The sequence below is a fragment of the Topomyia yanbarensis genome, chromosome 3 (genome assembly GCF_030247195.1).
Source record: "Topomyia yanbarensis strain Yona2022 chromosome 3, ASM3024719v1, whole genome shotgun sequence".
NCBI lineage: Eukaryota > Metazoa > Arthropoda > Insecta > Diptera > Culicidae > Topomyia > Topomyia yanbarensis.
In genome coordinates, this window is record NC_080672.1 from 371,068,382 (window position 1) to 371,083,905 (window position 15,524).

General features: G+C 40.0%; 2 protein-coding genes across 2 annotated transcripts in view; both read left to right on the plus strand.

Moving 5' to 3' along the window:
- Positions 1-15,524, plus strand: part of LOC131693616 (membralin) — a 288,379-nt gene that overhangs the window by 181,987 nt on the left and 90,868 nt on the right. The window lies entirely within an intron of this gene.
- Positions 7,225-8,031, plus strand: LOC131693617 (larval cuticle protein A2B-like). The gene is made up of 2 exons (XM_058981563.1): positions 7,225-7,326; positions 7,407-8,031. The coding sequence occupies exons 1-2, from the start codon at positions 7,315-7,317 to the stop codon at positions 7,836-7,838; spliced, it is 444 nt and encodes a 147-aa protein (XP_058837546.1). The 5' UTR covers positions 7,225-7,314; the 3' UTR covers positions 7,839-8,031.

Consider the following 15,524-nt stretch of genomic DNA (forward strand, 5'->3'; position numbering starts at 1 on the left):
TATTTTTTAGGATTATCAAGCTGATACCAGCTGTAAATAGTAACAATGATCTCTATTGAAAAAACACGGACGAAATCGGTGGTGTAAAACGGTAGTTATTGTAAAAAAACGTAAGGGCGATACTTCAATGCTGATAGGTGGGACCGAATAAGTAAACAATCGCCAAAGGGGCGATACTATCATTTTGTCAATTTCAATAGCAAAAACAAATTTTAATTTAATAATTTCAAATACTTTATGAAGTTTTGGGTTTCGTTTACTGAATCATGCAATCTAGGATGTAAAAAACACAATAGTTCTTAAATAGGAAATAAAACCAAGTGTGGAAATATTCACTGTTGATTTTCTTTGAATGGTGTCACTGCTAGTATCGCCCTTTTCAAGAAAAAGCGTTGATTTCTTAGTTCTCAGTCGCGTTGGAAATTTGAGTAATGTATAAACTTCAAATCGATTAAAAAAATTTTTTTTTAGCTCAGTACAATATATAACCCCTTTAGGCAAATTCAGTTTTCCCACCACAATGCATTGATTGAGGAATTTAGATATTTTATTAACAGAGCATTAGCAATAATTCGTTTTTATGTCTATTTTACGGGTCATTTTTTCGCTTTCCCATTGATTTGGTTTGAGATTTCTAGCACTGATGTTGTCCTATACTGATTTGAGCGATTCTCTGAGTCCTGCAACTTTCCCATGTAGTATGTGTTATCAAAAACATCGCGAAGCATCAAGTTCTAAATGTTCTCAAACGATATAATATCCGAAGAGAGTGATAAGAGTTATAAGAAATGTCTCATCACACTGTTAGGTGGATTAAAAACGTTTTTGTGGATATCTTTACTGAAGGCCAACAATCTCTATTTATAGTAACTTGAAGTTATTGACTGTTGAGCTTCAGCATGTGTCAGAAAGTTGTTCGTCTTATCAAGATACATTTCTTTCCAAAGGAAATCACCGTAATTTTTGGCCAAAGTAGCACAAGTTTTCAAAAGTAATAACTTTTGAACGGGTAAAAACGGGCAGCCAGCTCTAGTTGCATTTAGAAACGCTACATCAATTCTATTAAAAATCGACTATGGGCTGGCACAGAAGCCCTATTTCGCCGCGTTTTCTCACGAGATCGCGAACGAAGCCCTTTCTTTGCTCTCTTGTAATGCAACAATAAAGTTGTGCAAAATTAAATCCCAAAGTAAGGTAAAATTGGATTGTACCATTTTGTGGGTTAATGGCACAAGTCGTGACTTAAATTAAGTTTGATTGTTGTGTTTCGAATTCATCTCGTCAGTAACGAGCACCAAAAAAACCTGAAATGAATGATCCTAAGGTTAAAATCTCTAAAATCAAAAAATAACAATAATAACAACATAACTAGCATCAACTAGGAATCTAGTTAGACGTTGTATCTAAACTAGTACGATTAACTAGATCCTCAGTTGGTGCTAGTTACTGACGAGATGAGTTCGAAACACAAAATTCAAACTTAATTTAAGAAAGGTCTTGCGCCCTTAATGCACAAATTGGTTTAATCCAATTTTGCCCTTTTGGAATTTAATATTGCATAATACCAGGCGCTTGGTTCCCTAGCCAAAAGACAAGAGTTCGTTTTCACTTTCTCGTAAGCAAATCAAAACTGCTGTATTAGCTTCCCGGAACATCACTCGGATCAAGCTTGTTTCTTTAGGCGTTCACATGTGTCATGTGAACTGTTTTGGATTTTATATGCCTGACTAGTGCTGTTTTGGGTACTAGTTTAGATACATAGTCATCAAATTGGCGCTAGTTTCTGACGAGATGAAATCGAAACACAAAAATCAAACTTAACATTAAAGTCCCAGGGCCAGAAAGAATCAAACTCAATTTGTTGGAAAATATACCTGACCGTTCGAAAAGCCTTTTTTTAGCAAAAAGGTGCAAAAGAAGATATTCATTTCTGGAAAGTACAACAATTTGTAAGTAGTAAGCAGGTACTACGAGGGATCTTTCTGAACTGTTTCAAATAATGTATAACAACCTTAAACATGCCATAGTCGATTTACAACCACCAAAGACACCGATCACGAAATTCTGCCGCTGCCTGAGCTAACGCAAAACGAACCACAACACAGTACTGTTATCTTGTGTGCATTGTCTTAAGAACAAAGGAAACCGTTCGATCTACTTTTACATCTGCCAAAGTCCCTCTAAACAAGAGTAACAAACGAGCAAAGTGAACGACAGTTAGTGCGTCTAGAACAAAAGAACCATTGTATGTACTGCTGCCATAATGAGTGAATTTGATGAAAAAGCGCTGCTTCGACCCAACACAGCGGTTGTTGACTTGAGATTTTGTTCTACACGACCGAGTCTCCATGAGCTGCAACATTTTCTGAAGGTGAACATGAAGCTTAGCCTAAAGGACGTCACCTATCTTCAATATCATCATCTGCGCAGTGCAGTATTGATATCATTCACCACATTAGACCAAGCAAAGAAGTTCGCTTTACAGAACAACCTGAAACACGTGATTAAAAGTGACAATGTTGAAATGAAGATCCCAGTGTACATAGAAAATAATTTTATAGATGTGAGACTACATGATTTATCACCGCGTACTCCCCGTGAATCAATTACAAAATACATGTCGCAATTCGGAGAAGTGGAATCCGTTACACCTGATACTTGGAGAAACTTTTTCCCGGGTACTCCTAACGGTGTTCTTGTGGTGAGGATGCGAGTGGAAAGACCTATTCCCTCCCACTTGACTATTCAATTCAATTATAATGGAACTAACATTAAACAGACCACGCTATGCACCCATGAAGGGCAGACACCTACGTGCAAATACTGCAACCAGACGGCACATCATGGAACACCTTGTGCGGAAGAGGAGAATTCATCACAGCCAATTCGCCACACATCTTCGGAAAACCAATCTGAAACACAGACTTCAATACCATCACCAGAACCACAAACGGTTACCAATTTTGTGGCAGCTGTTCAGGTCATAGTAACAACTATAAAAGCAGCATCTAATGCTTCAGAATCAACTGTTAGCACCATCGACGAGGAAGCCAATACCAATGACAGCAGCTTTACTCTCGTAACCCGTAAGCGCAATAAGAAAGGAGGAACATCTGATCGTGAACATGTAGGCACCATAGACGATGATGACATCGACGGAAACAAAAAAAAATAATCGACCCACAAGATGCACTAGGCGAGCAGACAAATAGTACCTTACCACGAAAGAAGATCTCCCCGCGCAATAGAAAGTTGCGTGGACGAGACCCGAAGGATACTTCATAATATTTTTTTATTCATTTTTATTTTTACATATTGTAATAATTTAATAGACCCACGGCTCCGTTAAGTTACCACAATGAGCCGTGTGAAATAAACGAAATACAAAAAAAAACCTTGAACATTGGAGCTTGTAATTTTATACACACTTCATTATTTAATGTGAATTTTGGAGAGAGGAAAAAGAAAGGCTTGTGTTAAACAAATCGAACGGCAATGAATATACTTCCTCATGAAACCAGTTAGACCCTGATTGACATCATTGCGTTGATCGAAGAGTAGTGGAAGAGGCATGTGTACCTTTTAAAGGGGAGGCTGCGAGAGTCGGGCTAACTCTGACAAGACAAAGTACATGGTAGTTGGTAGCGAACGAGGCAGTTCAAACGGCCGAGGTAGAAATCGATGCGATGCACCAAATTGGTCCCAACACTTTTACGGAGTTTATTTTCAACCTAACCCCCGCCAACGTTGTTTCCGAGGGTTTAAATCATGGTCCGGAAACGCCACCTTATAACAGAAATTGATGTATCCAATTGTGTTTACAACATTGAAAAAGCCTTCTCGCTCAAGCAATCTAGCTTGGGTATATTCCTAGATATTGAGGGTGCTTTTGACAATGTGTTCTTCCAGTCTATTCTGGAAGCGCCGCACGGTCATGGGATACCTGCATGTATCTCGGGTTGGATAAACGCAATGCTTAGTAACCGCATACTTTGCTCGTCACTGCGACAGGCTGAAATATGGAAGTTGAGTATTTGTGGTTGTCCTCGGGGCGGCGTTCTGTCACCTTTGTTATGGAACTTGGTAGCCGACGGCTTGTTGAAGAAATTCAATGAGCTTGAATTTCCAACCTACGGGTTTGCTGACGATTACCAAATATTAATTACTGGATTTTGCATCGGAACCATCTTTGACTTCATGCAACAGGCATTAAGAGCTGTCGAACAGTGGTGTCGACAAGTATAAATTATCAGTTAACCCAAGCAAAACTTCAGTGGTTCTTTTCACGATAAAGCGAATAACAACCGGGGTTCGTCCCTTGCAGTTCTTTGATTCTGAGCTACTGTGTGCAGATCAAGTCAAATACGTTGGAGTTATATTGGATTCCAAACTGAATTGGTCTGCTCACATTGAGTTCAGAGTCAAGAAAGCGTGCATGGCCTTCGGGCAGTGCAGACGAACTTTTGGAAAGACCTGGGGTCTCAAACCTAAATACATCTATTGGATTTACACGACAATTGTACGTCCAATACTGTCATACGGATGCCTTGTGTGTTGTCGAAGGGGAGAGGTGATGACAGTCCAGTCAAAGCTAAACCATTTGCAAAGAATGGCGCTCATGGCGTTGACTTGTGCTTTCACCACGACTCCGACTGCTGCTCTTGAGGCTCTTCTAAATATCAAACCATTACACATACATCTCAAACAAGAAGCACTATCATGTGCATACAGGCTGCAGGTAGGTTACTGGGCTTTGGAACAGTAATCATGTTGATCTTGCTACCAGTCATACACAATTGTGGTCACAAATAGTTACATGGGGTGAAGATATTCTTGCTCCAAGCGATATTACACTCACTTGTAGTTTTCCTTACAGGACATTCCATGTGAAGATTCCCTCTCGAGAGGAGTGGTTGTCTGGCTATATGGAAAGACAACAACAAACACAAGTGGTCTGTTACACTGACGGTTCTCTGATGGAGGGACGTGCTGGTGTCTACTGTCGTGAAATGAAATTGGAACAATCTCACTCACTAGGTAGATACTGTACTGTATTCCAAGCAGAAATCTTTGTGATTATGTGCGGGGTACAATCGGCCCTTCAACTGATTTTGTCCGGCAGAGTTATAAACTTCTGCTCCGATAGTCAGGCTGCAATCATCCAGGCCCTTGGCTCAGAAAGATCACGGTCCAAGCTAGTGATCGCGTGCCGAACCAAAAATCGAAGAACTAAGCATTGTCAACACTATCTACCTTGTCTGGGTGCCCGGACATTGCGTTATTACTGGAAATGAATGGGCTGACGAATTGGCCAGGGCAGGTTCAGCGATTGACTTCGTTGGTCCTGAGCCCGCGCTGCCAATTTGCCGACAAGTTGGATAAGGGAAAAAATACGGTCCTGGGCTTCGTCCGAGCACCGCAGAAATCTACAAACGTGTCGCCAAACAAAGGCGTTTCTAGAACAACCGTGCCCAGTGATTTCGAAAAATCTCCTACATTTTTCGAAGCTCCACTGCGGCATGCTGACCAGGGCTTTAACCGGCCACTGCAAACTGAATTATCACATGGCAACTATTCAGCGTGCTGAGTATTTTTCATGTGATCTTTGTGAATCCGACTACGGAACCTCATATCATCTGATATGCAACTGTCCAGCGGTAGCGCAATTGAGATTTCGAGTTTTCGGCCGTCCTTATATAGACGAAACCATGTTTGGACGACTGAAACTCAGAGACATACGAAAGTTTCTTATCCAATGCGGTAAAGAGCTTTAGGCTTATTCGCAGGCAAGTTGAACTACTTGTGAATTCAACTTACCTGTTGTTTATTTTTATTTTTCCCACCCTTCCAATTCTACTTCCCCACACCTCCTTGTCCTTTTCTTCCGCTCAGGAAATGATGAAAACACACGGCAAGGCACGAATCCCCGACTAAATACGGGGAACGTGCCATTTAAGCCAATATATTCTGATTCCTGATTTACGGAGTTCATTTGCAACCTAACCCTCGTCGACGTTGTTTTTACGAGGGTTTAAATCATGGTCCGGAAACGCCACCTTATAACAGAAATTGATGTATCCAAGCGGCTGTGAACAATTTTCAATCCAAAAGACTCAAAAATCCACGTTCTGAAAGCGAATAGGATGCTTGAAAAAAAAAATCAAATTTTAGCGACTGACAAAGTACATCTATTGTCACTGAATCAAACACACAATCATTCACCTTTGAGGATTACCATATGTTTGAAAAGCTGGCATCTATTTCCCGGGTGTGATTTGCAGAAAATTTTCCCCAATAATTTGATTGAACTGGATATCAAGCATCAATAAATCGGATCGAAACGTATTTAGATTTAATCACACACACGCACACATCCGATAACCGATCTGACAAAAACAAAATAAAATAAAACTTATTGCTGCACTCCGACGAGTTGAAGCAGCAGGTGGGGCCCCTGTTTGAAGCACGATCGATTTCGATTTCATAAGTAGCAGCAGCATTATTTCGAAGATTTAATCTATTTGTTTGTGCTTACACAACAGGCAACGACAAGGATTCGATACGTTGCCTGGAGGCTCGAGGAGGCGAGGAAGGAAGAGGGGGGGGGGGATAAATCTGATACTGGCTCGATACCACTACCATCGCCACGCCGCCCCATTCCGCTCGCGGGGCCGGGGTTGGAGGGCGAACGGAATCGATTGTTTGAAGACGCAATCAAATTTCAATGAGCGATGGATGGGATTTAGAGTTTCGTATGAATTTAGACAGCATCAGATAATGGGACTTGGCAGAAATCGAACCGCTTGAAGATGCTGCTGGTACCTTGATTTTGCCGGGAAATGTAGATACTGGAGAAGCTATATTACTTTGGAACGACAAGAATTTTACGCGAGCGGCGAAATCCTTGTACTTTGCTTACTATTATCATACGGGAGTTGAAACATTGTATTCATAATGCAACTAGCGAAGCCGGCGTTCTTTTGTGGAGTAACAAGATCTCGTACAGTAGGTTCAAGTAACAAACATACCTTCATTAGCACGCTCAGATTATTGTAAGTGAGCGCAACGTAGTGGAAAATTACCGCTATCAGATGCTTATTCTAATGTTCAGTGACACTTCGTTCCGCCGTGGGCAGGTTGTTCCTTGTCAGGGGTGTGAAGTGAAATTCGATGCTGATGGTTTTTACAGTTAGCTGCCCAATAAAAATCTGGAAAGTCATACCCAGTATATATAGGTATCACATTGAATCCGAAGAGCATCAGTATCGTTTAGAATTCACACATTTCAACACACCTGGTCAAAAACTTGTTATTATGGCTTTCAAGGTATGGAACTTAAATTCGTTCTAAAAAAATTTAATTATTGAATACTGAACATTTTAATCATTACCAAATGTCTAATATAGCTGCTGATAGTCGCCGCCGCCGTCATCGTGGCAAATTCTACCCCACTACCAGATCAACCAGGAAACATACTGGATCCGGATCAGCATTTGGAGCCAAAATACTCATACGCGTACACCGTACAGGATGAGCGAACCGGAGATCACAAAAGTCAGCACGAGAGTCGCCAGGGAGACCGTGTCCAGGGTCAGTACCGGCTGCGGGAATCCGATGGAACTGAGCGTATTGTGGACTACACTGCCAACGATAAGGACGGCTTCCGAGCGGTAGTTCGGCATGAACCCGAGCGACACCAACATCCGGTTCAAACGGTTCAGTACGTTCAGTTTGTTCCTAAGTTTGATCGCGTCGAGCGTGACATGGCTGCCGGTTCAAATTCCCATCTGGTTTACGTGCATCCATGGGCGTACCTGAATAGTGTTCGCCATAATTGAGTGAAATGTTCTATTGCTGAATATACCTAATAAAAGCCACATTGATCACGGTCAGGTGTAATGCGAAAAAGTTACAGAAACCAAAGACGTCCGTTCTTTTTCAGAGAACAAAAGAATAGAGACAAGAGTTATGAATAAGGACATTTCACTTGTATCGTTTATTAATAAGGATAAACAAATACCACCGGTCAAACTATAAGTTTATTTAATTATTTTTCAATGACTGTTCGGGTGGATATTTAAAACCATGACCAAGGATGTAGTACAGGTTCTCTAATTTCCCAGCAGGCCCGACGCACGCCTTGATAGTCTCCTCTCTTTTCTAAGCATTACTTTGTTTGGTTGGTAACTCGACTGGTAGTCTATTTATTTGATAAGGTACGTTAGCTCGCAGGTGCCGATGTTATTTGCTTTACATTTAATATTTCCTAATACTAGGGCTGTGCAATTGATTAATATTTTGAATTTGTTTTTTTAACATTCAAACAAACTCAAACTAGAGAAACAGATTTACATGCAGTGGGACAAATTGCATTTAATTTTTAATTTGTTTAAAGACTAAGAGGGGCATTTTTAAAGTTAAATGGAAACAATTTACAACGACCTTGGCTCTTGTGTTTTCTCTCAATTTGCGAACAAATCTAGAGTTCCTCAAGGTAGCAACATGAGACCCTCACTGTTTGTATTATTCTTCAATGATGCTGCTTTGTTGTTTGGTGTGAAGTGCAAACTGGTTTATGCCGATGATTTAAAATTTTACCTTGTAGTCTGATCTATCGATGCCTGCATCCATCTCCAAGAGCTTCTGGATACATTCGTTAGTTGGTGTCGTAGAAACTGGTTAATTATTAGCATTGCAAAATGCCAAGTTTTAACTTTCATCTTTAACATGGGAACCGACGGTAGATGGACAAGTCTTTCTATGCCAAGGGACATGCTGGTGAACTGGAGTGATTCGTAGTTATGTAGCCTAAGCCCCACCCTCATCAACAGAAGAAAAAAGTTAAGCCCGTAAGATATTAAGCCTGTTCTTAAGACCCTGCCACTTCCAGTTTTCGATCTGCATACTTCACATTCTTGCTCTCACTTGAGTACTATGGCTCTAATTTTCGTAACTTGCCCAACCCAGTAATCTCTAGCTAATTGAATGTCGTTAAAACGCAAAAAAAAAATTCAGTTGATCTGCCAGATATTATTTGAGAAATAGCGGCAACCCTGAATTTAAGCGTCTTTTTTATTGGTCCAATTGAAGGCATGGACCGAAGGTAGAGATTTCCGGACGTGACCGATGCATTATCGCGCAAACATGAGACTGTGTTTATAAGTTTAATAATGCTAAAACGGTCCAGCCATCTCTGAGAAAAATGAGTGACATTATTTGACACATACGCACATACATACACACACATACACACACACATACACACACACATACATACACACACACATACAGACTTTTTCCGATCTCGACGAACTGAGTCGAATGGGACATGACACTCGGCCCTCCGGGCCGGGATTAGGTTGACGTTTTTCAGAGTGATTGCATAACCTTTCTATATGAGAAAGGCAAAATAGAAAAAGGTTTTTAAGTAGTTTATTATATGTACTTTTACCCGAAAAAAAATTAATTTTGAGATAATTTTGGAACAATAAATGAAATTTAAAAAAAACGTTTTCCGAGGAACCTGGCCTTAAACTAACGTTTTGGCAAAATGGTTCGTTGAATAAACTCTTCATTTAATAAATAATTTAATTGCCGTACATTTTTGAATCATCTTTAGTCTGTACGCTGCAAAGTTGGCCTGGCCGCTTTATTAATTTTGTTGTTTTGATTATAGAGGTTTTAACCTTAGGGTCATTCGCCTCTTTCGGGTTAGAGAAATCTCTTGGAAAAATCTCTAACCCTATGTGCGGGGTTGGGAATCGAACCTAGGTGAGCTGCGTACAAGGCAATGGATTTACCAACTACGCTATGCCCGTCCCCGCTTTATTAATTGTGTCACATAGCATATGTACCACAATCATTAATATTGTCAGGAAAAATTGTAGGGGCACATCTGCAATTTTCCAGGATCTCTACATGTATTGGCTGTGTATGTGTAGATAAGACTAGACTAGAGAATATGCAATTGATTGAGTTAGTGAGTGTTTGTATGACTCTTACTTAAGATATAGTAATAATAGGAAAAATAACATGCCGAATAAAGAAAAAAAAAGATCCAAAGGGATTAAGTAGAAGCGTATAAATTGACCAATATTATTTTTGGTATACCCGAGTAGTAGGAAAGCAAACTGATAGAAGTACAACAAAAACGGATTAATGAAGTAGAAGAAAAGCACATGTAACAAGAAATCGAACTACTTGAACTCGTCTAAACTGCCAGTAAATGATATTTATTTACCATTATCGACAATTGCATTCTGTTGTAATTTTATCATGCTATGCTGACGAGATGGATGATTTCGGTGTTGGTAAAATAATCTACCTTAATTTATCAACTTTGACCTTCCTGAATGAATCGAATCGAATGCATTAATTGAACATCGAAAAAAGTGGGCAACTAATCTTAGGAAGAATTACTAACTATTCTATCATATACGCCAGTTCTGCATCCATTCCCTGACACAGCTGTCACAAATACTTAGACAATTGTACATTAGTACTAAAAACTACACTAAGACTAATAGACTTCTACTTTAATATTTCTTTAATTAGCCTTCGCACGATGACGAAGTCGACCGATAAATCGACTCACCATTCAGTTGTGGAACAATGTTTGCAAACACGGCCATCATCAACAGTCAATCCACGTCGACCAACAGTCAATCCATGTCGTATCATCGTGCGCAGGCTAATGGTTGATCGTTAGTTTGGGCCCGTGCAGAGTATGAAAAATCACAAAACATAAAAAGGCCCATAAGCTCTCTCGGTCTCCTCGATGCACTACTATCGAATAACCATATTAAATCAATTGTCTGTCAGTTGTTTATTTAAAATGGAAATATTCCGGTATGCAAAATTGGATAATAATTTACAAAAATTGATATTGTCGTTTCGATATAACACATTGGACGAAATATGCATTCGTTGAACCGGCCAAATATTTCTGCAGACGTTATGGAAACCTTCCTTATTTTAAATAGCGTCTTCATTGACCACGAAATCTGCAAGCCATCCCAATTTGTGAAGCAAAAACTAATAGATTTTTTAAGAATTCGACGCAATTTCCATAACTAATTTTAGTTTGCAAATTAACATTGCAGATTTAGCTATTAAAATAAGAAAGAACTGTTAAAAATCAGATCAATCGGTTTATCGGTTGCGGAGGTATCGTGCACACCACTAGCGCTATCGAAATGTTTCGGGGCAACTGTCGCCAAATTTACCCATTATGGACATTCTTTATCGCTTGATTAAGGCTTGGACTATATACCTGAAAAATCACGAAAAACTATTTTATCGAGTTCAAAGATATTCGCTGGACACACAGTTAAATATTTTTGCAAATATTAAATTTTTCAACAGTGTTTTTATTTTATTTTATAGTATACGTTTTAAACATAGGGCCATTCGCTTCTTTGTTCGACTTAGGAAAATCGCTAGAAAAATCTCTAGGGGACCTTTCATAAAATACGTTAGGCAAAAATTGCCCAAAATTCACTCTCCTCTCCCCAATGCAACAAATTGTCACTAATTGCTTTGTCCAACCCCCTCTTCCCCTATCCTACCCTAGTACGTACCAAATTTATAAAAAAATAGTTTTTGTTCTGTTTACCCATATTACGTAACGTTCTAGATTGCTCCCCCTCCCCCATATGTTACAACATGTCACATTTTGTTATATCCCCCTAAAAGTATCTCGTAATTTATGAATGATCTCTAAGCTTATGTACGGGTCTGCTATACTGTGCCTACCCTTAGGATTGAAGACACGGTTCCGTTAAGTTCACACATCGTGTCAAACAAACGAATTATTACCAAAAAATATATTTCCGCCAAAGGTTTTCAAAAGTGTACTGTGGACCAAATGCAACCATCATCGAAATAGAAAAATTTCATGGAAAATTCCTCCACTATCACTTTTTGCCTTTCTCATATAAAGAAAGGCTATGCAATCACTGTAAAAATCGACTTTTTAACCGAGGCCCGGAGGGCCGAGTATCATACACCATTCGATTCAGTTCGTCGAGATCGGCAAATGTCTGTGTGTGTGTATGTATGTGTGTGTGTATGTGTGTGTGTATATGTGTGTGTGTCATTTAAACTCACACAATTTTCTCAGAGATGGAGCTGCTATTGAATTTTTAGTTGATCCGACTTCCGGTTCCGGAGTTACGGGTTGAAGAGTGCGGTCACACAGCAAATTCCCATATAAACTGGTACCACCATAATGTTCAAATGATGTAAAACATATTAAAATTGATGTAACATTACTCTAGTTTGCGGGTCTGGATCACTAATGGTCAATCAAAGCAGCTTTGACCACATTGGCCACCTATGACGGTTCATGACGCCCTCGGGGAACCCGCCAAGTTCCTAAGCTAATATCACACCCATTCCACAACGAATTCTCTACCGATTTTTACGAACTTAATTTCAAATGAAAGATACAGTAATGCCATTGACTGCTGCTGAATTTCATTCGGTTCTGACTCTTGCTTCCGGAGTTACAGGGGTGTTAGTAAGGATACACTGGAATTTCCCATATAAATCGGTACAATCGTAATACCTCAGAGGCTAAAAACTATTGAAATGGTCACCAAATTACTTCTAAACTTCTAGATCTAGATCACTGATTGCCAATCAAACATTCTTTGAATATATTGTCCACTATCGACGATTCCGGAAGTCCGGAATTCCGGGCATATTCCACAATTAAAGTCACATCGGTTCTTCGGTGATGACTGAACCGATTTTCTCAAACCAAGTCTCAAATGGAAGGCAAAATATGCAGTTGAGTATTGCGTAGCCGCCCCTTCCCCCCCCCTCCCCACCTTGCCCTTACACCTCCCTCCTTCATCACTCCCCTCTTCTTGGATCACCCTCACGCCCAGATTTCCTTCATCCACCCCGTATACCGAAATAAGATGAAGGATTTCTGACGCATCCTCCACCCCCACTCTACTAAACCCCCATTCCCTACACGTTCAAACGCATTCCACCAACCTTTGCAAATTATAATCACATGAAGATAACATTGAACTCATGCTTATTAAGCTAATTAAATATTATTCTTTTGCCTTTCTTATATAGAAAGGTTATGCAATTGCTCCAAAAACCGACTTTCTAACCGAGGCCCGGAGGGCCGAGTCTCATATAACATTCGACTCAGTTCGCCGAGATCGCAAAATATCTGTGTGTATGTATGTGTGTATGTATGTATGTGTGTATGTGTATGTGTGTATGTATGTGTGTGTATGTGTGGATTTGTTAACAAAATGTCCACATCGGTTACTCGGAGATGGCTGAACCGATTTTTACAAACTAAGATTCAAATGAAAGGTATAATATTCCCATAGGTTGCTATTGAATTTCATTTTCAACCGACATCTTGTTCCGAATTACGAGTTGAAGAGTATGGTTACAAAGAAAAATTTGTTGATTTTTCCAAATCGGTTTCTCAGAATTTTCTGAACCGATTTTGACAAACTTAATTTTAAATGAAAGGTCCATCAGCTGCTGTTGAATTTTGTGTGGATCCGAGTTCTGGTTCCTGAATTACAGGGTGATACGTACGATCACGCAGCAAATCCCGATTCTAACGAATTCTGCGATGAATGTAAAAAGGTGATTTTTTTTCCAAAATGTAAACACAACTGTTGAATTTGTAGATCTAGGTCCCCAACAGTCATTCAAAGTCTCTTTGGCCACACTGGCCACCATCGACGGATCCGGAAGCATCCAAAGTCAGAATAACGGTTATATTGGTTTCTCGAAAATGGCTAGATTTGCTCAACTTAGTCTCAAATGAAAGGTGTTGCGTCCCCAGAAACTGATATTAAATTCCATCTCCATCCGACTTCCAGCACCGGAGTTACGGGTTGTGGAGGTCGATCACATAGAAAACTTCGATTCAAACCGATACCGCGATGAATGCAAAAAGGTGCTCTTATATATACTTACCAAGTGTAATAAGAATGAAAGACATTTCCATAAAGTTATGTTGTACGAACCAGCTATTAAATCATAGTTTGGAGAAATGAGAAAGGCACAATTGCACCTCTAGGTGGATTAAAACAGGTTTTTTTTTATGAAATTGCCCGACAATTAAATGTCCTTATGAATATCGTGTGGAGGAGCTATGGTTACAGGAATTGTCCTCGAAGGGCGAGTTTTTTTTGTCTATGTGCCATATGAACTACTCCTAACCAAATTGTTTCGGGATGTATATTCAAAAATTACCTGCTGAAATTTTTCCGCGGCCAATATCATTTGGAGAAACCCCATTCTTTATTAAGGACAGTTTCCACGGCAATCCAAGCACTCATCAAATTTCCACTCGTCCTTACCCCATCTCTCATGAGGGCTACCGTCCAAAATGAGTGTTGGTAAAGATGTGACCAAAAAGTGTTCACTCGAACTCAAACCGCACGCACGTGTTAGCAGCGATGACGGAATGTGACACCGAAGATGCGACGACAACCTTAGCAAACAACCCCACCCATCACCGCCACCACCACCATCATCAACATCATCTCGAGACTCGTAAGTAGAAACGGGCAGACGAATCGATACGCACAAACATTGGGCTCGGTTTTCGTTCAGGGTGTGTGCCGTCCGTAGGGGACCGGGGCTAGCAACAGCCTAGATAGGTCTACAAATTACGGCCCTAGATAGTTCACCCAGTTGCTGGCTAAATAAGACAAGAAAGTTTCTTTTTCCATGTTTGTCCAGCTTGAATGTGCTGGGTACAATTGGCGAGTTATGTTCTGTGTGGTGGCGGGAAATGTTATAGATATTCCAACGAAAAGGAGACTGGCGATTAGTGGATCGATATGATTCAATATTTACTTCGCTGATATGATTTAAATGACATCAACCAATGTACCGGTCTGTAACCGTGTCCGCTTCAACTAGCAACTTAGTAGGACGTTTTATAAAAATTGATGGAAATAAGCAAGGCTCTTATAAAAATGAGAGTGGCTTCGGATAGCTAAAAGATTGGCTTTTTAGAAGGTAACGTTAAAATTGAATGATAAAATGTTCCTACTTTCCAACTACGAAATGAAGTACGCAATGGAATCGTTCCTTCGGTTGATTGAGTTTGAAAGGTTCAAATTTTAATTTCACAAATTCCACTCCGTCCAGAGCATCAGCTTAGCTCCCTAATTTTGATAAATGTGTCTTGGGTTTGCAGCGGATTTCCTTCTCTCGTGATGGGACGTGGCATCGTAACCTTTCAGTAGCAGCAAAAAAAACATATCCAAAATGGAATGTACGAACGCAATTCGTACCTTGTGTGCCACTACCGTATGCGTGGAAAAGTTTGCCACATTGGGTTCGTTCAATGTTTAGATTTAATGAAATTCGTAAACACAGTTTATGAATACGCCAAATATTTGGTATGAAATTCATTATTATGCCGATCGGAAAATTTCTTGGCCGGATTTGAGTTAAAATTCCTAGCCGTGCTCTGGATCAACTACGGCTGCAGATTCAGGCAACAGAAATATATTCCAGCTTCT